This window comes from Hoplias malabaricus, chromosome 1, assembly GCF_029633855.1.
Source record: "Hoplias malabaricus isolate fHopMal1 chromosome 1, fHopMal1.hap1, whole genome shotgun sequence".
Classification (NCBI taxonomy): domain Eukaryota; kingdom Metazoa; phylum Chordata; class Actinopteri; order Characiformes; family Erythrinidae; genus Hoplias; species Hoplias malabaricus.
Genome location: NC_089800.1, coordinates 8271014 through 8294773, shown reverse-complemented (window position 1 = coordinate 8294773; position 23760 = coordinate 8271014). Strand labels below are relative to the sequence as shown.

The following is a 23760-nucleotide window of genomic DNA, read 5'->3' as shown; positions in this document are numbered from 1 at the left end:
CAATAAACCTGAAAATGTAAAGGATTTTGAAGTGATCAGATATTAAAGTCTGTTGCATAAAAAAATGCAGTCATTTTGGCAAATAATAATGAAAAGTTTATTCCCCAAGCGCAGGTAGACGGTAAAAAACTTCTCTACAACAGAACACAATGTAAAGCTGTTAAGTGCTTGTGTTAATTTTATAAATAAGTGCTTAAGTGTTATTAATAAACAAGTATCTGATTTACAAAAAAAAGCATGATGAGAAACGTTCTCATTTTTGTTTACTTTTTTAGGCATTGTTTTAAAGGCATAGTTCATGATTGTAATTTAAGAAAAAAAAAATTATTTTTATAAAATACTGAGGACGCTTCTTCACCATTTGCAGCTCTCTGTTTGTGCTCTGTTTGTGCACTCAAAACTGGTCTAATGTGTTTACGAAGCCCCAGTGTCTGTAAATTAGTAAAAAACAATAACCAAAGTGTCTCGGTCTGGTGTGCTGGGCTTTCTCTCTGCTCGTGACTGACAAACGGCATCTGGCAGTTGGTTTTAGACAACTGAGAGACTCCAAACACTGAAAAGCATGAACCTGAGAAGAGGATGTTGCTATATTCCTGTTGCATAGGTGGGTAACCCTGGTGTATTTTTGCTGTTTTGGATCACTTAAAGTGCCAATTGTCTTCAAACTCGGGAGACAGCTAACTGCATTACCGACAGTTACACTTTAGACACTAAAAAGATACAGTCGTTATTTTCCTTCAGACATACAGTTCCACCTTAAAATATGCAGTTTCCCCACAATTGTAGACGTTCACTTTAAGGCCTCATTAGTATACATGTGTTTCTATGAGGCAAGTGCTTTGTATATTTGTTCATTTATATAAAAAAATAAAAAATACACTATGCAAAGATGTGGCTGATCATTTTCATTATGTCCTGTTTGGCTCACCGTTTAATCTATACCTGCCGCTGGTGTAATCGGACATTCTCTTTAAACTGTAACTGTAAAAATGTTATGTGTACGACTGTCTTATCTGTTGAAGTGGTTATGTCGTGTCTGTGAAATGGTTAAATATGCTTACAGTACAGAAAGAACCAGAGATAATTCTAGAGCAGCAAGATGAGCTCCTTAAAAGAAATTCACCTTTGGTCTTGCGCTTATCATCTTTCTGCCAAAACCAGGGACTTCGTGTTTACACAACTACATATACCCAAAAATGTGCGTGTTTTCCCCCTACCGCTCTCATCTAGTCAAATCTTTGATATCAATACTATGGTGTTGATATTATAAAAGAAAAAGGAACATGGTTAAACCCAGTCATCCTCTCTAAAACCAGAGAACTACGCTTACTTCTAACAGTAGATTCAAACCTGCTCCTTCCAGAAACGAACTCTACCTCTCCCTCATCTTCTGTGTGGGTGTCTTTTTGTAAGCTCCAGTTGAACTCCTGGGCTATTTATTGTAACCCATTTGTGAATTGACCAGTGTGTAGTACGTCCCCTGCTGGTTAAGGAGCTGCTGGTGTGTTCCCTGCTCCACCACCACACCGTTCTGAAACACTGCGATGGTGTCTGCGTTCTGGATGGTGGACAGACGGTGAGCCACAATGATGCAGGTACGACCCTCACGAGCCTTATCCAATGCCTCCTGCACTATCTATTCGCACACAGGGAGAGACAGAAGGGTGATCAGTAATTCACAGGATGCTCATGACACTCATTCCTGTGTGCTGTTTACATTTTTACATCCATGGTTCATGTGAGCTACCATGTTTAACAATAATTTCTATAGTTTATATAGTTATCTTACTGTTTTTTTTTATTATTTTAACAGTCATGTTATTGATAGCTACACTACAGGTCAGATAATGCATAGCAACATGTGTAATATAGAAGAGAACTGCTTGAATAAATGTCTGACCCTTTACCTTTTCACTCTCTGTATCCAGGGCCGACGTGGCCTCATCCAGCAGCAGTAGTTTGGGGTTGCGGAGGATGGCCCTCGCTATGGCAATACGCTGCTTCTGTCCACCTGAGAGCTGAGTGCCTTTATCACCAGCCTGAGTCCCATATTTCTGTAAACCAACAGACATCACATACTGGGTATGTCAAAGAAGACATTAATGTTTCTTCATATTCAAACCTCCCTATTTATTTATTTGTTATACTTAATATTTCTGACAAAGTGTGGCATGATGGCGCTGCGGGTAGTGTCTCAGTCACAAGCCCCGCTCCGGGTGAGGAGTTGTGTGTTCTCCCTGTGTCTGCATAGGTTTCTTCCAGGTGCTCCTGTTTCCTCCCACGGTCCAAAAACACATGTTGGTAGGTGGACCGGCGTCTCAAACGTGTCTCAAAACAACCCCCTGTAGGCGGGACTGTGACTCCATTGGTTGCCGCAGTAAATGATAGACAGCTAATTCTGGCTGCTGATTGGCTTAATAAAAGTGATGACCAATGAGAAGCGCATATTCTGTTACGGATCCGTGTAGTATCTGCCCCTCCCTCCGGCTGAGGGAGAGCAACTGTCTGAAACAAATCACCCGTTTAAACAATCCAATCTCAAAATTAAGAAACATATCAGTCCAATATGCAACATGGCTTTTAGTCCAAATACAGGATGATTTTAACGTATTTTACTTGACAACCCTAGTCTGCCGCGAAATTATGAAAGTTCCGCTGGACATTAACGTCGTTAGATTTAGGGCACCTTTAGAAGTGTTACCCAGTGATCACCCGCTCCTAACTGTCTGTGATTTGAAGCTGAATTCAGCGGCTTATGCGGCATTTTGTTCGAACTTGCAAATGCAAATACATTTTCATTTAAGTTGGCCCCACACGTCCTAAAACAAAAGTGCCACCTAGCGGTAGGTTGTTCGCCTGCTGGCCACATTTGTGAATCAGGGTTTGTGCATTTGTATTTGGATCGGGTGAAATGCGAGGAAAGTCTCAAATTCCAAAAACTTGTGAGAGAAAATGAACAAATGCAGATCTAGAGTGACTAGATCCAAAAACGCAGATTCTACATTTTACATATACGTTTTAAATTCGAAACTTTACAAATATTTGCAATGTAAATTTAAACAAACGTGTTTAATATTTTTCACATAAACGTATGATATATCTATGAAAACCAAAAACATGTATTTATAAATGTAACTGTATTTGTACAAAATGCAGACTGTGAGACACAGAGTGTGATGTGTTCATTTGTGAACAGTGAAACATATCTGTGACTTGTGTTTAATTTGTGGATTAACATTTACGCATTTGTAAAGTATTTTGAGACTAATCTTTCTCTCCATAAATTAACATCATACCGAGGCCAGCGCTAAGACAGCTGTGCCACATGGAGCCCTTTCTGTAAACTTTGTCTATATTATTTTTTAAACATACACACAGTCTTACATGTGCCTTGCTTAGCTATGATTTGACAATCTGTATTTAGGGGCAAAATTTTGTGAATGTGTGGTGTAATAAGTATGATCTTTAACTCTAAAATGCAGTGGAGTGTAAATAAATGTACCCAAAAAGAGGAAATGCTTTTTACAGTACAGATTCTTACAATTTTGAAGTACATCTGATTAATTTTATTATCCACATTGTAGGAGATCAGAGCATCAGAGTTCACCCAAAAAAGAGCATGTTTTCTGAGCGTAGAAAGTAACCAGGAGTTAAAAGATGTACCTGAGGCAATCTCTCGATGAATGAGTGTATGTTAGCAGCCCTGGCAGCCCCTTCAATCTCTTCTTGCGTGACCTGCCTGCTGTTGTCTCCGTATGCAATGTTTTCAGCCAGGCTGCAGTCGAAGAGCACAGGCTCCTGGGACACGATGCCAATCTGAGAGCGCAGCCAGTGGATGTTCAGCTGCTTGGCATCATTATCATCAAGCATCTGCCAATTGAAATAAATGAAATGATTTAATCTGAGTTAAAATCCAGTTTGGGGTCTGCATGGTGTAGCTTATATGATTCATAGCCCAAAAAAGTATTTTAAAACCTACTGTTAAAGGTACCATATGTTGCTCTCCAACACAAACCTGTTTCAGTTAAAAATGACTGCACTACAATTCTTGGCCACCATGAGGCGCTATACATTACACTTTACTATGCTACATAGTTCTGGCTATAACATACTGGTTTATGGTTCAGTTTGTCATTTTAACTGTTGGATCAGCAGACGTCTAGTGGGTTACAACAAACAGTATTTTATAGGGTCCATTTATTGTCTTTTTGTTCAAGAGTTGCTGAAGGTACGTTTTCATATTGGGTCCCATTTTTAAAGATCAAACACCATAAAGGCAAGGGTTATCCTCACATCTGATGCGTGTATGTATGTGTACTGTAAATGTATCTTATCAGCAACCTTGACAGTGGTAATAAGATCCCATCTTTGTCACCTGTCTGCTGTATCCAAACTACTACTCTAGGCTTACTCATTAACTTCTCCATGTGAGCGTGAGAGAGTCTGTTAATGTTGATAATACATTAGCTTTATGATGCATAATCAAATGGGTGTGTGTGTTATATACAAGACAATGAGAAGAGGATAATGTGAGTATTTCTTAAATAAGACCTCAAAGAATTAGACCACTGAGTTAGCCCTGAGTGACACAGCTGGATGTTAGCAATAAATGACTTGCTGATGGTTTAAAAGAACACTATAAAATCTTTTTTTTCTTTTTCTTTTTTTTTAGTTCGTTCCTTGGGCTCCCCATAGTGTAATTTACATATTTTGAGCACTGTACTAAAATCAATGGGAAGGTGGAAGGAGTGGAGGTGGTTTCCTACCCTTCTACAGAAGTTACATAGTGCCATTTCTGCAGTGCTGAGCCCAGAGTGACAAAGACAGAGACTCAATTCACCTTATTACAAATCAGTGGATCGCCACAATGATTTTGAAGCTGTAATTTTAAGGTAAAAAAATTACATAGTTTTCCTTTAAATGAGGTAAATATTTTAGACAAAGAAACCTGCTGAGAAACATAGAGGACTTATTTATACATGTAATATATTATCTTCATTTTTGTGATCTTCATCTTTAGTTTACTACATCATGTGAGCACAACTGTTCTTCCCATTGTACGAAACGTTCATGGTGAATGGACCAATAGAAATGCTCCAAAGCATTTTACAAATCTTTTTACATTGAGTTCCGTTGTAAATAAACCTTCTTCCATGATTTTGATTGGACAGTGATGATATATTAATTCATCTTAAGGCCTTATAGTACAATTAATAAGCTGTGCAATACATGCAGCTGTGACATGCTTTGGTCCAAATACCACAAGGATAAAACATCACAGCAGCGTTTTCCCCTCTCCCTAAACAGCACTGTTCAGAATGGCTGCTTTTGGCACCTGTTCCTTTAAATGATAATGAGCCACAGCTCAGTGCAGCACAGGAGCGAGGAGCAAAGAGCAGAAGCTCTGAAATGTAGCCTCTGCTTTGTTCCCATTTTTAATAAGGACTTATTTCTCAGTGCTTATTTTTTTAGCTTGATTGCTTCATTTAATGTGTTTAATTGCTTCAATGTGTGCTTTCACATTAACATGGGTCTAGCACTGTGACTGGAGAGACTCAGATGAGAAGGCTGGATGTTCATAATTCTCTGCATTCGATGCAAGAAGCAACACAAATACAGAAAGAGTTGTTTATCCCATGTTTTCTAACTTAAGCAGACCACAAATGATTAACTAGGTGGTCTTATTTCACAATGTCTGTCCCCAAATTAATGTGCTAAAGCAGTGATTTATTTTTCATAATTTCTCCTTTGAGTCTTGAGGGGTTTGAATGAGTAAACAATTATGTAAATACAACGTGAGATCTATAACATATGATATGATATAACATGATAAACCTGACTTTTTTATACAAGAAATATCATACTGATTATTTTTCAGATCATCCGGGTGCTTTAAAAATGGCAGCTTTTGTTGTATCTGGGTAAAAGTTTCCTTTTTAAAAAATAGAACAATAATTATAACAAAAAGCTGCATTTCACCTCAATATATTTCAGCTCGACTTACCACTGTGCCCTGCAGTGGGTCGTAGAATCTCTCCAACAGCTGGATTGTGGTGCTCTTGCCACAGCCGCTGCTACCCACCAGGGCGAGAGTCTGACCCTTCTTCACGCGGAGCCTCAAGCCCTGCAGCACAGGCACGTCCGGCCTCGATGGGTATCTAAAGTGCACCTCTTTGAAGTGCACATTACCATCAAAGTGGCTCTACACACAAAGCATTGATGACAGAAAAAGAAACATTACAACCCAGGTATGTGCAGATGTGTATACATAAATATTATATATGTACACAGACATTCATAATTGATTCTGTGTTGAAAATGATGTAAACACAATTGTTCTTGAATGTGTTAAATATTAGACCTCTCTGCCAAAGAGTCATATTCAATTGAAAACATTTTCAAAATTATTTGATCTGAAATGGCCACAGCATGGAGCCTTGTGGAAAGAGAGGACAGATAGATACAGTGACGTAATACGAAGAGGCCTCGGGCAAATATTGATTTTTATGAAGAGAGCTGAGCCTTGAGTGCTGTTAAAAAAACATCAGCTTGAGAGCTGCATTGTCAGGAGTGTCATGTTTCATACAATGTTTGTGCGAGTTTGAAAGAAAATAAATGCTTTGTACCGGCTTCTCTCCCTCCTCTGAGTCATTGTCGATGTCTGGGACTCGGTTGATGAGCATTAGGACGTGAGAGGCAGATATCTTGGCCTTGGCATAGTTTGGCGTAAAGGAGTTGGCTTCTCCCACTGCCATGGCTCCATACATTACAGCTGAGATTACACTATTACAAAATAAAAGCATGGTCAATACAGAAGCAGAAAGAAAATAAAATATCTGTTTTGCTTTTGATGTTACTCAAAGTTGGCAAAAGCTGTGCAAAATGTAAATAAAAACAGAATGTGGAGATAAGCAAACCATTTAAATCATATATTTAATTGAAAATTGTACAAAATCAATGTTATAAATGATGTTACTCTTATGATGCCGTTCTGATGCCAACAAATTCCAAAAACCCAGTTAAATCACTGCATCCATACATGAAAGTTAAAGCTCACAGATGCAAAGATTTGAAGCAACATGCTGCCATCCAGACATATTTTTCTGGGAAGGCATTAAATTTCTATTACAGTAAGCAATACACTAAATCAGTCCAAATTTCTCAGGCATTTAATACAGTAGTTGAATTATGAACTAGTGCTGGGCGATAAATCGATATCAATTTGTTTCGTGATTCATTTTTGCTCGATATCGATGATAAGCTTTGGGTAATAGATAAGGTGACCATATTTGAGTTTCCAAAAAAGAGGACACATGGGGCAGGTTGGCAGCACAAATGATAGATAATGATAGATACTCTTTAACAAGATAAATAACAAATGTTTTTTGGACAGATTCCTTTCCATTCAACATTTGGCCTTAAGCAAAAACAACAAAATAATATTTTTCTCATTTCTTGACAGTTTATTATCAGTGAAACCTGTTATTTTTTGTTCATAGAACAGAAAAAACAGTTCATAGAATAGAACTGTGTTAAAGCGACTTTTTTACACCAGAAAACTCCTGATCATGACAGAAACGGATGAGTTTTTACATTTTAACTGTTTTTTAAACGTTACTAAAAGCAAGCACCACATTTTATCACCCAGAATTAATACAGAGTTGATAAATGATCAGAGCATCACTGGGGTCCAGACATTTATGTAAAAATACTTGTATTTCATATTTTATAAGATCTGACTGATAAAACGTGCTGTATGTGAGAGCTATAATTCAGTCTCTCCCCGTTCTGATTTTAATGATTCAGAGAGTTGGCTTGTTTTCATCTAAAGTTAATGTTAAACAGAAAAACTGCGCAGATGTAACTTGATTAACTCGTCCGAAAGTCAGTAACGATCAGGTGTGTCCGTGTATTTGTGTCATGACAGAAGTGATGACTTTCAATTTTGTAAAATATAGAGCAGAAGTGAAAGGTGTGTGACACAAACGCTTCCAAATACGAAGAAGAGACTATGATAAATAACCTTTTACAACTTTCGACACATTTCTGTTCGAGGCTCCAGTAAAACACTGATGTGGAGCGGAGCTCAGCTGAAAGTGATGCACACGGCGAAGTGTGTCCCGTTTCTGCTCTGAGCTCCAACCCCTTGAACACTTGATTCCGGCGCGCCCCTCACCTACAACAATGTCATCGAAGTGCACACTTCAAAAAAGGGATTAGGGCTTATTGTATGAATTGGGTCAGGAAGATGATGTGGATGGCGAAACCTCGGACAGTTTTGGAGATTTAGAAATCCCAGCCAGACGCATTTTTTAGGTCCCAAAAGAGGACATGTTCGGCGAAAAGAGGACGTCTGGTCACCCTAGTAATGAGCCCATCAAAACTTTGTTGGAATTTTGTTGCAAAAAATATGCATATATTTTTCAAAAGACAATACAATTTCTCAGTCTCCACAATGGGTGGAAATGGGGGTTGTAATTTTCATGTACAACAGCACTCTTAAAAGGAATGACCAGATCAGTTCCTTTTTTAACAACACATGAACACACTCTTTAACACCTCCACAAATGTTATATAACGAGGGCAGAGCAAAGACCAGTAAAAGATTTTCCAAGATTCACTTTCTTGTATGAAAACACATTGTATTCTCTTATATTAAGACAATTAATAGCTAGTCATGTACCAATAATGAGCCATCATTACACTTAATGAAACGTTACGTTTTAAGCAATAATACTGTAACTTCTCTGGTAGTTTTTAATCTACTGAAGGTATCAGTCAGTAGTTATATTCCCCTAGTGTCCTCTTTGGACAGTTTAACCTGTGGCATGCTTTTCTTTTTCCCCCTAATCATTAACATGTTACCATGGGAACCAGCAGCCTTTGACCCCTTATCCTATTCCTACTATCACGCATTCCAGAAGCAGTACGTAAAATCTTTCACTGCACTTTTTAATATCACGAGGTGGACCTAGCTCCACCAAAAAATATTTCAATCTTGGCAACCCACATATTTCCATATATCCACCTGTCTCCATCTGGTCACTAGGAGTTACACTGTACTAAATCTGAGTAGTTGGTCTTCCACACCATGTAACAACTCTGATTCTTCAACAGTTTCTGACAAAAAGCAGAAAGTCCACTCACTAATCCATTAAAAGTTTATTCTTCTCCTCAGAAAACAACCTCTAACTGGTGACCTGTGTTTGTTACTCTTGAGCAGTGCACCTTAAGAGTTCTTATTCCAATGAAAATATAAAACTGTGAATTTACTTTTAACGATAATGGTTATCATGCATTTATTCACTCACAGAAAAACAGCCTCGAAATCCATCTCTCCCTTTTCGATGAGCCATGAGCCAAATTTGAAGCAGCCAGCATAGGCAAAATAGATCATGGCTTGTGAAAAAGAGAATGTCAAGCCAAAAATATGAGCCTTCTTCTTTGCGTTTCTGAAAAAAAGACATGCAACAACCAAAAGGTTTACTGGATATTGATCATATGACATTTTATATATAGTACCTTCTAACACATTTTCTTCCTCAGTTCTTTATGTTACTCAAATAGACAAACAACATACTTATAAGGCACAACCAGGTTCTGCTGGTACAGGATCTCAAACTTGCTTTCTCTGGTCAGTGACACGACAGTGCGTATATTTTCAATGGCTTCTGTGGCAATCTGTGGGCAAGAGAAGAATGATATGAGGTCTGTAGGAAGCCTACCGTAACTGTTAATATTTTGTGATGATTAAACCAAAAGCGGTGCAATACAGATTAAATACGGCACCTTTCCAGCCTGTTCTAATTCTGTCTTGTCTTTCTTGGCATGGCCTCCTAACATCTTCATCTGGATCGCCCCAGCGACAGCCATGACTGGCACAATGGAAAGTATAAGGAGGGTGAGCTGCCAGCCATATACAAATGAGATGATAATGGCAGTACCCAGGTTGGCCACATTCTGAGCCAAGGTGGCCAATCTCAGCCCTGTTGCCTGTCCAAAGAACATCCACAGAATATTATTAGGATTATTATAATATTGAATTGAAATATATCATTTATTACACTGGAAAATATAAAACAGAAACCCTGCTAGAGAGAGAGATCAAAACATACTTTTCAATTTCTTAAGCCAAGTAGGAGTAAGATTGAAGACATTTGAACTTATTCACAATACTCAGAATAAAGTAGAAAATCAGTAAAATATATATTTTGTGTATTGTAAAACCATTTGGCCTCATTCTTGGAAGAAGCTGAAGTGATGGAATCTCATAAAATATTTAAGTACTTAACCAACCTGGACATGGTCAGAAAGCCTGAGGAAGAGGAAATGTTTAATCATACAGACATAAGCCAGGTTTCATCATCTGTCATTAGAACGCTTAACTAAATAACTGAAGTGAGATAGAAAGCTGAGAGTCAAGCAGCAGACAAACAAACTCTTTTGTGTTATGAAGTTCTGAATTGGGAAAACTGTGTTTTCAGGCTCAATATTTGTGATTATAGTAAGAAATAAGAGGTTTGGGGAATGTTTATAGTGATGTAAGGGTGGTTTAAGGACTATGAGGAGTAGATTACACTAAGTGTGTCTACTCTCTATTGTGTTTTGGTGACTACCAATCGGTACCCTGAGTATTGAGAACTGTTTGAAAGAAGGATTCCTAAAGGAAAGTGGGACGTTTAATATTTAGACCTGGACAACTACAGCTTTACAACCGCCTATCATCTCATCAGTCTTCATCATCCAAACCACTCCATCAAAAAACTGGTGAGGTTGATCTAATTCACTTCATATAAAGACTCTTGTGGACTAAGGACATTACTGGACATTGTTTCTTTCTGGAGAAAACTGCATATATTTTAAGAGCTTGAGGGAGATTGTTTTCATTGTTTCTGTTTTTGAATTTTGTTTATACTTGTACGGCACCCATAATATATTTTTTTCACTATTTGTGGTTGGAAGTGATTGGTGTATCATATGCTAATTAGGACTCGCAACTCATGGTGACAGTGTAGGTTTATTTACTAGCACTATATATATATATATATATATATATATGATAAAATTTACTTACACCCTGCACTTGTGCAGTGTCGGTGGCCAGCCTTGTGGTCAGAGCGCCCACACTGTTTTTAGGATCATCATACCAGCCAAGGTCCTGAAACATAGTAAAAGAACTCATTTAACAACCCCCTACCCAATGTGGACTCTACATTAGGCATTAAACTCAAATTTATGGTAAATTCATTTATTGTCTGTAATCGCTTATCCAGTTCAGGGTCAGAGTGGGTCCAGAGCCTACCAGGAATCATTGGGCGCAAGGCGGGAACACACCTTGGAGGGGGCGCCAGATCTTCACAGGGCAACACACACTCACTCACACCTATGGACACTTTTGAGTCGCCAATCCACCTACGAATGTGTGTTTTTAGACCATGGGAGGAAACCCATGCAGACACGGGGAGAACACACAGTCACCCGGAGTGGGACTTGAACCCACAACCTCCAGGCCCCAGAAGCTGTGTAACTGCGACACTACCTGCTGCACCACGGTGCCGCCCCAAATTTATGGTAAATTTTAAACACTAAAAACTACTATTGCTTCTGGGCCTGAAAAAAAAAAAAAAAACTGTTCTCAATAGGACCCGTATTATCTGACACAGACATGCAGGCATTAAAGTCATTTTACAGAGCACACAGGGAAGAAGAGGAACTGTGTAGTCTCACCTGTCTCATCATGGCTTTAAAAGCTCTGTATCTCAACTTCATGGTCAGAATCTCTCCAGCTTTACCAAAACAGTAACCCTGAAAGAAGAATAATATAACAGTAATATAACGTATTATAAAAGTAAAAATATATCAGTAAGCTGATACTTAAAGTCACAAATATTTTTGTGCTATTGCCTTATTTTTGCAAGCTTTACTATGAGACCACAAGGTTAATCTCTGCTGATCTGGATACTAGATTTTATCTATAATTTGGGGGTAGACATATATATATTTTAAAGACCAACAGACTTTCTCAATACTTATTTCTTTAAACAAGTAATAAAAACAATGTTAAATGTAGTTAGTAATGCTGGTTGTCAGTCAGCCATCTATGCATTAACTACCAATAGTTAATGCACCCAATGGCAGACACTGTACAGTAGTTTGCTCATCTTGCAAAGAGCAGAATTGAAAACAAACCAATACAGTGGTAAATTTGGAGGTAAACGTCTTCAAACATGGTGTATTATCAATTCATGACTCCCTTAGGGGATTAGGTGCCTTGCCCAAAGGCACTTCAGACCCCCAACCCACCCATTTCTGGCCAGTCGTTTGGATCGTACTGGCAACCTTCCATTCCCAAGCCCGCTTCTCTAACTATTAAATTAGATTTAAGTCAGTGATGGATACAATTTGTTTACATAGCAAACCATGTATGAAACAATCACCATCACTAGTGAATATGTGCAGCTACCTTTCAAAAACAGCATAAATGTGAAAGGGGCTAATAGCGAAATAAGATTGAATGTTTACGTTCCAATGTTGCCATTAAGTTAAGTAATTGATCACGCTTTAATAATAAAGTAAAAGGTTAGTTAAACAAAAAGAACCTCTTCAAATGTGTCCTCTAGGACTTAAATAAGTGAAATGAAGTAATAAACCCTAGGCATGTGTTTTAATGCTGGTGTGATCTATATTTATTTGATGGTCAGTCACACTACCGCACCTGTAAGAAGAGTGCAATGAAGGATACGGCCCCAATGACTGCAAACATCAAAGAGAAGAAATTCGCCCTCTCTCTTACAAAGTTCTTATCCTCATTAGCAAACACCTGAGAAGAAAGGAAAACAGATTATGAAGCCCATTAACATTCTAGTCAATCCAAATTATGTCTTGCCTTTTTATTTTTCTTTGCACATGACCTACAGCAACCATTTTGGAGAAGATGACGGCAAAAGCAGGCTGCATGCCACCATTGATGATGGCACAGAAGACCCCCACTACAATGTAGGGCCATTCAGTCTTGTTCAGACTCAGCACTTTGAAGAATGAAACCTCTGGAACTTTTTCCTCCTACACAGAGGGACATGAAAAATAAGCAAGACACTCTTACAATATGTCTTTACTTTAACCAAAACAAAGACAGAAAATAAGAGGACATAATGAAATATGTTCATGAATGTGTGTGTTTTACTTTTGGTTTGTCTTCCTTTCCATCCTGCTTATCTTTCTCAGAGCCAATAAAGCTCATGGATTTTTGTCTGAAGAGAGTTTGCTCTGTCATAGAGTTAACAGAAGGGCTCTTCTCATCCACCCCTACGTCTTCTGCACTCGTCTCCACTGCCTGAGTGCTGTTAAATGTCTGAGGGGTCAAAGCATGTTTTATGTCAGTGATGTATACACCCACTATGAATGTATGCAAGTCTACAAAGCTCAGTTCCAATTAGTTATGTATGAATTGTATTATTTAACAAAGCCAAACAATGGTAACTTTGTTACCATCAAAATGAAAATAATAAAAATGTTCAAAGTAATTAAAGACAAATATTATATAAATATTAAATTAATCATTTATTTCAACTAAACTGAACAACAAAACTTCTGAAAGGATAAAGCCTACTTTAAAAATCATTATTGCCATCTAACTGAAAAACATATAATGTTCTCATTTAATATAATATTTATAATAAAATGGAATGTCACTGTCACACAGCTCCAGGGACCTGGAGGTTGTGGGTTCGAGCCCCATTCCGGGTGACTGTCTTGTTCGCCTGCTGGCTACATTTGTGGATCAGGCTGCATTTGTATTTGGATCGGGTGAAATGCGAAAGGAAAATGTCAAAATCCAAAAAATCCGCGAGAGGAAATGAACAAATGCACGTCACGAAAAACACGAGAGTGACTTGATCCACAAACAAAGATTCTACAGTTTACAAACACATTTAAAATTCGAGACTTCGACTTTACAAATATTTGCATAAAATTGTCATATATCTTTGAAAACCAAAAACATGCATTTATGAATGTAACTGTATTTGTACAAACTGCAGACTGTGAGACACAGAGTGGGATGTGTTCATTTGTGAACAGTGAAACATATTTGTGACTTAACATATTCTGTGGATTAACATTTACGCATTTGAGTATTTTAAGACTAATCTCTCTCTCCATAGTTTGGTGTGTTCTCCCCGTGTCAGAGTGGGTTTCCTCCGGGTGCTCCGGTTTCCTCCCACAGTCCAAAAACACACATTGGTAGGTGGATTGGCGACTCAAAAGTGGCCGTAGGTGTGAGTGTGTGAATGAATGTGTGAGTGTGTGTTGCCCTGTGAAGGACTGGGGCCCCTTCCAGGGTGTATTCCCGCCTTGCACCCAATGATTCCAGGTAGGCTCTGGACCCACCGCGACCCTGAACTGGATAAGCGCTTACAGATAATGAATGAATAATAAAATTGTAACATCTTATCCTACAAGATTTTGCCATTTGAGACTGATGGAGTATGGGTGAGTGAGTTACTTTGTTTTTGTGTTGGTTGATCCTTGTCGTATTTTGATCAGACATTTCATTAAGACTCAAAGTGTGTTAAATTGTGGAAATGGAGCATAATGTACAGGTCAGGTTTAAATTTATTATTTACAATTCACACACTTTTGTAACTTTTGTAAATGAGATTTCTACCGCATATAAACCGAGTGACTCTAAGTAGTAGACTGTAAAATGTAAGAATGTAAGAAATAATAAAAAGTGAACTCTGTGATCCTTTTGGAATTTCAGTTTGTTGACACATAACCCCCCACCTCACGACACACACACACACACACACACACACACACAGAACTTCCACCAATTGTAAGTTTTGTAAATGTCACCTGCATAGTAACAAGAGAGTGATAAACTCCTTTAATCCCCATCAAAACTTCATGGGTACCCAGCTCAACTATTCTTCCATCCTGGAATCCAGCGATAACATCTGCATTGCGAATGGTGGACAAACGATGAGCCACTACAATCGTCGTCCTGCCAAGTCTCACCTAAATCAAAAAAGCACAAAAAGATTGTCAAAACCATGGTCATATTCCTTCTTTTATTAGAGCTTTGCAAAATTGTAATAACTTTATTAACCTTAAAAACATTTGATGGATGCTTCTTGGCAATAAATCTTATACCGTTGGAAAGCTTGTTAATTTCCCTTTTAAATGGTGCCATATTTGTAAGGAACATTTGTGGGATGAGCAATATAGCTGTGGTTTGCGCCCATGAAAACTTTGCCAAATCCTCTCTGCCATTGCCAAACAGCTTATTTTGTGTGATGGTGTGGGGCGGCATCTCCCTCACTGGAAAAGCAAGGCTTGTCATCATTGGAGGCGGTCTCAATGCAGAGAGATATCGAGATGAAATTCTGCAATCAGTGGCAATTCTATATCTCCACAGTCTGGGACCGAACTCTATCCTCCAAGATGACAACGCAGAATTAGGGAGTGGAGAGGATGGAATGGCCTGCCAGTGTCCTGACCCCAACCCCATTGAACACTTTTGGGATCAGCTTGGACGTGCTGTTCGTGCCAGATAGACCAACACAACCACGTTGGCTGACTTGTGACAAATGCTGGTTGAAGAATGGGATGCCATCCCACAGCAGTGTGAGACCAGGCTGGTGACCAGCATGAGGAGGAGGTGCCAGGCTGTTGTGGCTGTGCATGGTTCTTCCACAGCCTACCGAGGCTTCTGTTTGTTAAATTAATAAATTGTTAAATTGCCAATATGTCTTGGTTCTTCAAACTTCAATCATCCAGTCCACCAAACACCAAACGAGTCAATGGCAGAATAAGCTGTTTGGCTTTGGCAGAGAGGATTTGGCAAACTTTTCATGGGTGCATCATAGCAGCCTTTAAACTTTCCAGTGACCTTTACTTTGGTCCTTTTTACCTTATCCAGGGCTGCCTGTACAATTGCCTCACTCTCAGTGTCCAGAGCAGATGTAGCTTCATCCAACAGGAGGATTTTGGGATTGCGCACGAGTGCCCGTGCGATGGCAATTCGCTGTTTCTGACCTCCACTCATCTGAGTTCCTCTGTCTCCCACGAGGGTCTCAAATTTCTGAAAGAGATACTTGATTAAAGCACTCAAGTTATACTGCAAAAAAGGATGCTGGAGTTAGGTAAATCCTGCACATTACTGGCTAATGACTTTCAAACATGTTTTGACCAAAGACAGGATCTAAACATATGCATTTCCTCTCTTGTTTTGTTCTCACTCTGTCCATTCGTCAGTGTATACACTGCGTTTGAGGGAATTCTTACATCAGGGAGTTTCATGATGAAATCATAGGCGTTGGCTTCTCGTGCAGCTTGCTCGATCTCCTCTTGCGTGACGTCCTCCCGGCCATAACGAATGTTCTCAGAGATGGTGGTGGCGAAAAGTATTGGTTCCTGACTAACCACACCAATCAGCTCCCTCAGACAGCGCACATTCATACTGCGAATGTCATGACTGTCTATACTCACCTACAGTATAAGAGAGGGAGGGTTGAGATGAGGACAGAATTAGGACAGAATAAACAATGATAAAATTGTTCCTTATTTCTTAAACACCCCTTTCTCTGTCTCTCGCTCTACGTACTGTTCCTTCTTGGGGATCATAGAAGCGCTGGAGTAGTTGAACTGTTGTACTTTTGCCACATCCGCTGCTACCCACCAGAGCAATGGTCTGTCCACTTCTGATTTTCAGATTCATACCATTGAGGACCTACACACACACACATACACACACACACACACACACAAAATTAAAATAATCCACATTGGTTGGTTCCTTTAAATGATAAGTCAAGACTTTATGTCCATTTTTATTTGTTGGAAGATGGCTACTGTACCTTCACATCCTGCCGAGAAGGGTAGCTGAAGTGAATGTTTTGGAACTCAATGTTTCCTTTAACTACGTCAGGTTTGAAGCCTTGATCTGAGAAACTATCGATGCTTGGTTGCTGTAAACAAATTACATAGGCATTTGATATTTTGAAAAATCAGAAAATTAAAACAAAAACAAGAGTATGGTTTTACTCCGGAACAAATACTTAACAAAACATTTTATGGTTCACAAACACATTTATTGGAGCCCTGTTCTGACCAATGGTTGTTCAGAACTCAGCAGGAAATCCAGGCTACGTTCACGTTGTGACAAAACAAAGGCAGGAAGTTCTGTAGACATGCTTTGATTTATTTAGATTGGACTGGATGCGTACCTCAAAGACAATGTCCACTCCCTGTTTGTAGAATATTTGTTACAACGGGGAACTAAATAAAGGCAGATTCGGGGAAATGTGTGTGTGTGTGTGTGTGTGTGAGTGTGTGCGCACACTAATTCCACACCCTAACCTATTCTTTTAAGGTTCTTTCCTTGGGGAAGGAGAAGGAAGTTTAGCAGTCTAGCAGTTCTCTGGGGATCACTGTGCAACAAGATGGGTTTAGTGACCCCTAAATATTTTGCTTTGTCTTTATATAAATTTAAACCTGGAAAGGCAGTTATTAATTTGAACTGTTTTGTTTCTACTGGTTTCTGTTGTACATGTTTCACTAATATGCAGTTTTGCTTTAAACTTCAACATGATAAAACAAAGAGGAAGATGTTGGGATGTTTTCATCAGTTTTGCCTGAGCAGTGGTTTGTAAATCTCTTGCGCTGCGTTTCTTTAATACACCCTCCATGATTTATACGCTTGTTTAACTTTCACACGTATATTGGTTCGGTCAAGGATTCAGTATTTGTCCTTTCCCATCGTTACACAACCACTGGTGACTGGCCTTGTATTGCAGTATCTTTGCAAAACTGCTGTAATATCTCTATGTCATCCATAATTCAGTGGTCAAACAGGTTGAAGTGAGAAAACTAGCACTGAGGTCATCTTGTTTGTAGGAGGAACAGTAGACAGATTACAGTATGTTTCAATACGAAAAAGCAGAAGGTCACTCACATGATCAATGATGCTGAAAACTTTGTGGGCAGCCCCTCGTGCGCTGGAGAATGCTTGGATATTTGGAGAGGTCTGGCCAATGCCAAACGCTCCAATTACAACAGCAAAGAAAACCTGAATAAGTGTGAAATTAATTGCTGTGACAATGCAAAGATAAGTCTAGTCAGTGATATTATATCCCACAAAAATATTTATATCCCACAATAAAATTTGATGGAACTACTTTTGTTTTCCCCAAAATCAAATCTATAATGTAGCTACACTGATCAACTCTGACACAAATATTTTTTATTCCACAGTATATTTTTCATTCTCTAGTAATGTAGCCCTACTCCACGACTCATCGAGCCATGCACTCACAGTCAGCAGGTTTCCAGGTGTGTATTCTGCATCCAGAATGAGCGTGCTGCCGTACCAGAAGGCCAGTGCATAGGACATGTAGATCATGAAGTACGTAAAACCCACAGCAATGTTCACTGTGATTGCTTTCCTTATACCCACGTTCTTGGCATTCTCAAGGTTTTTATGATACCTGAAGTGAAGAGGGATGGTCAAGTAAATTTCAAGAGAACACTGACTGAGGATCAGTAAGGATGCACAAGTGCACTGACTTCAGACAGATATTTAGTTTTGACATGTACCTCAAACTATTACTTGATTCTCCAGCATTGCAAACTATTTGTAAGACGTGAGGAATGTGTAGATGTTACCAGGTGTAAATTAACCCTGCTACATAGGCAATGTATGTTGGCCTATTATTCCAAGCCTATTATACTATTAATAGTCTTCAGATAATTAACACACATAGACATCACACCTTTTAAGCTCCTTTTTCTGTCCACCAAAGGCAAAGACAGTCCTGATGGCGGACAGCACTTCCTCAGCCACAGCTCCGGCCTTTGCATACGCAGTTTGCTCCTTTGTGGTGAATGATGTCATCACCTGAAAACCAAGCAAGTGTTTATTGACCATAATTCTAGGGTAATGTTTTAATGATAAGCAAATTGTATGAAAAACTCTCTTTACATTCTTCATACTGTTTTGTTGTCTGTGTTGTCCCCCTGTCTGATTGCCATAAAAAACTTGATTTTACACTAACACATCCATGCATTTTCCCATCAATATTTCCACTGATTGTTACCTTGGCGATAATTCCAGCTGAGATGCCAAGCAGGGGGCTTATAGAAAGGATGACAAGAGTGAGTTTCCAGCCTTTGATGAAGCCGATGATGAAGCCAGTGAAAAAGGTAGTAAGAAACTGTATACACATGCCCAGCTTATCTCCGATGCCTTCATTTATCTTGTAGATATCACTAAAGAAATAAAAAACAGTTTAAGTCCAGCAGGGGCCAGCGGGTACAACTTTTTAGGCTAATGATGTATCAGAAGTAAGGCCATCACCATCAGTAACATATATAAATATCTGAATTTTTTTTTTTCCAAAAAAGTATGCAACTTTATTTTAACTGTAAGATAATTACAGATTTTCAAATATTTTATTAATAACTGGCATGTAATGACATTTTTTATTTAGCAGTCAAATTTCTGTAACCACTTCGTCCTGTTCAGGGTCGCGGTGGATCCGGAGCCTACCCAGTAGCTTACTCAATGTAAGGCCCTGTCTTACTCAGTGAGACGTGTGTTGAGTTGTCCGGTCTCATTCATGTCAAACCAGCCAATGTCCTGCCTGATGATGGCATGGAAGAACATCTTTCTCAGCCTCTTCACCTGTCGCCCTGCAGCCAGTGTCCAGAAGGCCACCTGCATGTAGGCTGCAAAAAGGACTATACCTCCCATTATGCTGTAGTAAATGGCATGTCTAAAATTAAAAAAAAAACAGGAGAACAGAGGGGAGAAAATACCTCAAAAATGACCACATTAAAAATGCAGTTTTCTTATGTCCTGTTACTACAGGTTTGAGAAAACAACAAAAAGTTTAATTTTAATAGGGTAATTTGGTAAAATACTTAAGGTCCTATAGAGGAGAAACAACATTGCTATAAAAATCAAATTTCATAATTCACAAACCAAAACCTCTTACCTGGTCATCTCCTCTCCGAGTGTACTATTGGAAAGCAAATCAGTGATATCTAGAGTACGGAAAACAGGGATGTGTTTATTGAGCAAAGATCTGCTCATTTTAATCAATGTTTAAAGACTTGTGTATTTGTATTCATTCTCAAATCAATGCTACCACACAGCAATAGCACAACTAGACTTTTTTGCTTTAGACTCACTAGTGTTGTTCCCCAGATGCCCTAATGCAGCGTCCTTCATAAAGCTGTCTGTCATTTCTCCAAACACAATTACCATTGCAGGAAGTACTGCCCCATTGGCCATAGACATGATTGTCCCGACCACCATGAGAAGAATGTCAACACCATCTGCATATCGGAACTAATAGAAAAATATGATTCAGAAAACACACGTGACAGTTGTCACTCATGGAACGTATGTTTATTTTGTTAGCATCCATAAGAGGTTTGAAAATAGACCGTATCAGATTTATAAAATGACATTTTCTATTTAGACCAAAAATACAAAAAAATTGTAAACATTTAAAAATTATTTTACTGATGAAAATTAGCTACACATTAAATTTAATGTGTAGCTAAAGACTAACATTTTTTTTTAACTCAAAAGTCTATAAGTATTTGACTATTCATATTAAAAAAATCATGTTTATAACTTTAATTAAAACAATAAATTACATGTAATATTTTATTCAATGTAATGTAAAAAATAATCACATTTAAGAAGCATACATCTGGGAAAGAAGAAAACAGTAAAAATGCTTCCACTCACTATTTCTATTGGTCCCACCATTTCCACCTTAGCAGCCTTTTCTTCTTTTCTTTCTTTTTTACTGCTGTAGAAAAATATCACAATAAAACTGGGCAATCTGATAGTTTTAAACAAGACATTTACTGACATTTAGAAGTCTGTATGTATCTGAGATTCTGGGCTAAATCTATTTTAAACACTGCTCTTCCTGTATGGGTTAACTATTTCTTAGGGCATAAATTGGTTCATTCAGGGACCAGGTTGAGCCATGAGAGTTGAATTTTATAGAAAGCAATGTTAACATTTTTTATCTATTTTTTTGGTTATTTTGGGGGTCAACATAAAATTCGAATATAATTTTGCATTAATATTTATATGCAATCATTTTGTAACTACAGAAATCAGCTCGTTAAACACGAGGGGTTTGCTACTTGATGGCAAAAAAAGACTTATTGCTCCTTTAAATACTGACAGTCCAATCAAAGATTTAATATTTACTTCAGACATTTTGTGAAAGTGTGACTCATAGAAAAATGATACAGACAAAACAAATGTAAAATAATTCAGTGTTGAAAAAAAACATAAGGCCTACTTTAACCTACCTTACTTCCCCATTCTGGTCACCTTTCCTTGATTCCGCTTTAAAGTCGTATTTTTTGCCCATTTTGACTTGTTTCTGGAGTGTTGTTAGCTTGAGGCTGGTTTCTCCGTCCAAGGACAGCTCTGGATGTTGTTGCTGGAATTATAGAAGGATTTTCATTGAAAGCCATTGCGTTACACCAGTTTAAATTTTCAAATGTCCCGTTTTATTTTATTTATTTATTCTGAGGGCTTCGTTTTATATGTAGCTTAGCATTGCCTTCACAAACACAAGAAATGAAATGCAGACTCTAAAATCACATGTGGTTTTTATTAAACATTTTTGTAACTTTGGGCATTTTTAATTCAGTTTAAATTACAAACGTTGAGGTCACTGCATTTTAAACGGTGTTTCGTTGTATTTATTAACCAAACAGATATTCTGTAACTGAGGTACTGCCAAAGGTTAAATGTAGTTAACTTACCCAACACACAGTCCTTAATATTTTATTCAGGTACCAAATCAAACCTTATTTTTCAGAAAACTGTAACCCTCATATTCCAGTATCCAGGTTATAAATTATAGTATTTTGTCAATTACCAACAAATTTTATTAAGATACCAAAGTGTAAACCTTAGTTTATTATTTTTAGAGTATAAAAACAAACTAATATCTTAAACTTATTGTTCCGTATCCAAACACAGTGTAAACCTAGTATTTTCAGTAACCAAAAAAATCTAAATCTTGTTCCGTTGCCGAACACAGGTGTAGGCTGGTGTTTATGTCCGTTAGCCGTTACAGTGAACCCGTTTCGCAGTTACCTTGAATGGAGCTCGCGCCTCTGTCCTTCTCCAGGCGCGTGTCCTCCTGGGCGCGCTGCTGCACTCGGTGTGTCTCGCGCAGTGCAGTGGGAGGGTTAGCGGTTAGCAGCAGTGTTTATAACCGGCGAATTTTTTATTACCCGCCATTACATCATTTACAGCTGCTTTACACTCATCCTCTGCCGCCTCCTGCTCGTTTATTACTCTGTGTGTGTGTTGTCCAGGTTGTTGACTTTTTGTGGCAAATTGTCATTATTTTGGAGACCTACATCATAATATTTAACGTGAATAAGTGCTACATATTTGACTTTAGACAGTTCGAGTCGGGGTTAAGTTTAAGGACTACGCATAGTGGTTAAGGCTGATGTAAGTCAACTGAATGAAGCCAAAAGGAATGTCCTCACAATGCACTTAAACATGTGTGTGTGTCTGTCAATGTGGGAAAGATGCCAGAAAAACTCTGTAACCCTTCCTCTGCTCTTTTTCAGTTCGTAGAAATACAGATTACTCAAATATTATTATCATTACTATACAGGTAGTGGGGTTGTGGCTTCGACCCCCACTCTATGTGACTCTTTGTAAGGAGTTTGTTGTGTTCTCCCTGTGTCTATGTGGGTTTCCTCCAGGTGATCCGGTTTCCTCCCATGGTCCAAAGACACATGTTGATAGGTGTTTTGGCGACTCCAAACTGTCCATGGGTGTGAATGTGTGAGTGTTTGTCACCCTATAAAGGACTGGTGCCAAAGGGTGTGTTCCTACCTTGGCACCCAGTGATTCTGGGTAGGCTCCTGACCCACCAGAACCCTGAGCCGGATAAGCGTTTTCATTTATTGTCTGTAACTGCTTATACAGTTCAGGGTTGCGGTGGGTCTAAAGGAAATGGTCACAGTTAGAAATGAATGAATTAATTATTATTTTACGATACGGGTCTTCGGACACAAACATATCAGAGAAAGAAATACTGATCTGGTATCACTTTATGCCTTTGATAATATGACTAAATATGACTTAAGGAACTGATAAGACATGGTCCCTTATTCATCAAGCCCCAAATATTAATATTAAAAAATTCTGATCTACGACCAGCTCTTGATCTTGATCATTTTTTATTCATCCAAAATGATCATTTTTACTCAGCAAAGAGGTTAAACGTAGACTTTTGACTTCTTTTGTGGTAAAATTAAGCTGAAACATACTTTCTAAATACCTGAGGGTAATATTCCATTGCCTCCTAATGTAACACAAATGTAGCCTAATACTGTTCATACAATCAATTGTTGATCCTCTTTCTTTTATGTAAACACAGTTTTTTTTTAATATTTCCAATATGTGTATGTAGTTATAAAACATACATTTACACCAATCAGCCACATAATTATAACCACCTCCTTGTTTCTACTGTCCATACAGAAGTACTTTTTAGTGCCACAGTTACAGACTGTAGGCCATCTGTTGCTCTTCATACTGTGTGGGGGTCCTGACCATTGAAGAACAGGTTGACATGGGGCCAAAAAAGGTATGCAGAGCACCAATGGCCTACAGTCTGTGATAATAGAGCTACAGAGTGCTCCTGTTTGGTCAGTGGAGTTGAGAGAATGGACAATGAGCGTAGAAACAAA

The 23760-nt window shown here is 38.4% G+C and overlaps 1 protein-coding gene across 2 annotated transcripts; it reads right to left on the bottom strand.

Annotated features, from left to right (window-relative positions):
* Positions 1–252: 252 nt before the first annotated feature.
* On the bottom strand, positions 253–22276 carry abcb4 (ATP-binding cassette, sub-family B (MDR/TAP), member 4). Of its 2 annotated transcripts, none has more exons than XM_066645639.1 (28): positions 22142–22276; positions 21343–21476; positions 20762–20825; positions 20194–20353; positions 19998–20046; positions 19584–19775; positions 19098–19269; positions 18774–18898; positions 18317–18488; positions 17957–18070; positions 16860–16970; positions 16607–16732; positions 16288–16491; positions 15914–16084; positions 14857–15018; positions 13184–13351; positions 12916–13062; positions 12716–12820; positions 11728–11805; positions 11075–11158; positions 9790–9993; positions 9581–9681; positions 9312–9452; positions 6627–6783; positions 6005–6202; positions 3664–3870; positions 1908–2054; positions 253–1636 (listed from the first exon to the last, which is right to left on the bottom strand). In XM_066645639.1, exons 2-28 carry the CDS (start codon positions 21402–21404, stop codon positions 1433–1435), a joined length of 3825 nt encoding a protein of 1274 aa, XP_066501736.1. In that variant the 5' UTR covers positions 21405–21476; positions 22142–22276; the 3' UTR covers positions 253–1432. The 2 variants fall into 2 exon arrangements, with proteins under 2 accessions (XP_066501736.1, XP_066501746.1); XM_066645649.1 differs by lacking the exon at positions 22142–22276 and adding an exon at positions 21805–21980.
* Positions 22277–23760: the final 1484 nt, after the last annotated feature.

Excerpts from the sequence above, each read along its gene's own strand:
- abcb4 (XM_066645639.1), bottom strand. The coding sequence starts at position 21,404 with ATGGGCAAAAAATACGACTTTAAAGCGGAATCAAGGAAAGGTGACCAG. Across the intron at positions 18,489-18,773 it reads CAGAAAAAGGAGCTTAAAAG|GTATCATAAAAACCTTGAGA; the intron begins GTGTGATGTCTA and ends TCTTCACTTCAG. Across the intron at positions 18,071-18,316 it reads CACCTGGAAACCTGCTGACT|GTTTTCTTTGCTGTTGTAAT; the intron begins GTGAGTGCATGG and ends ACACTTATTCAG.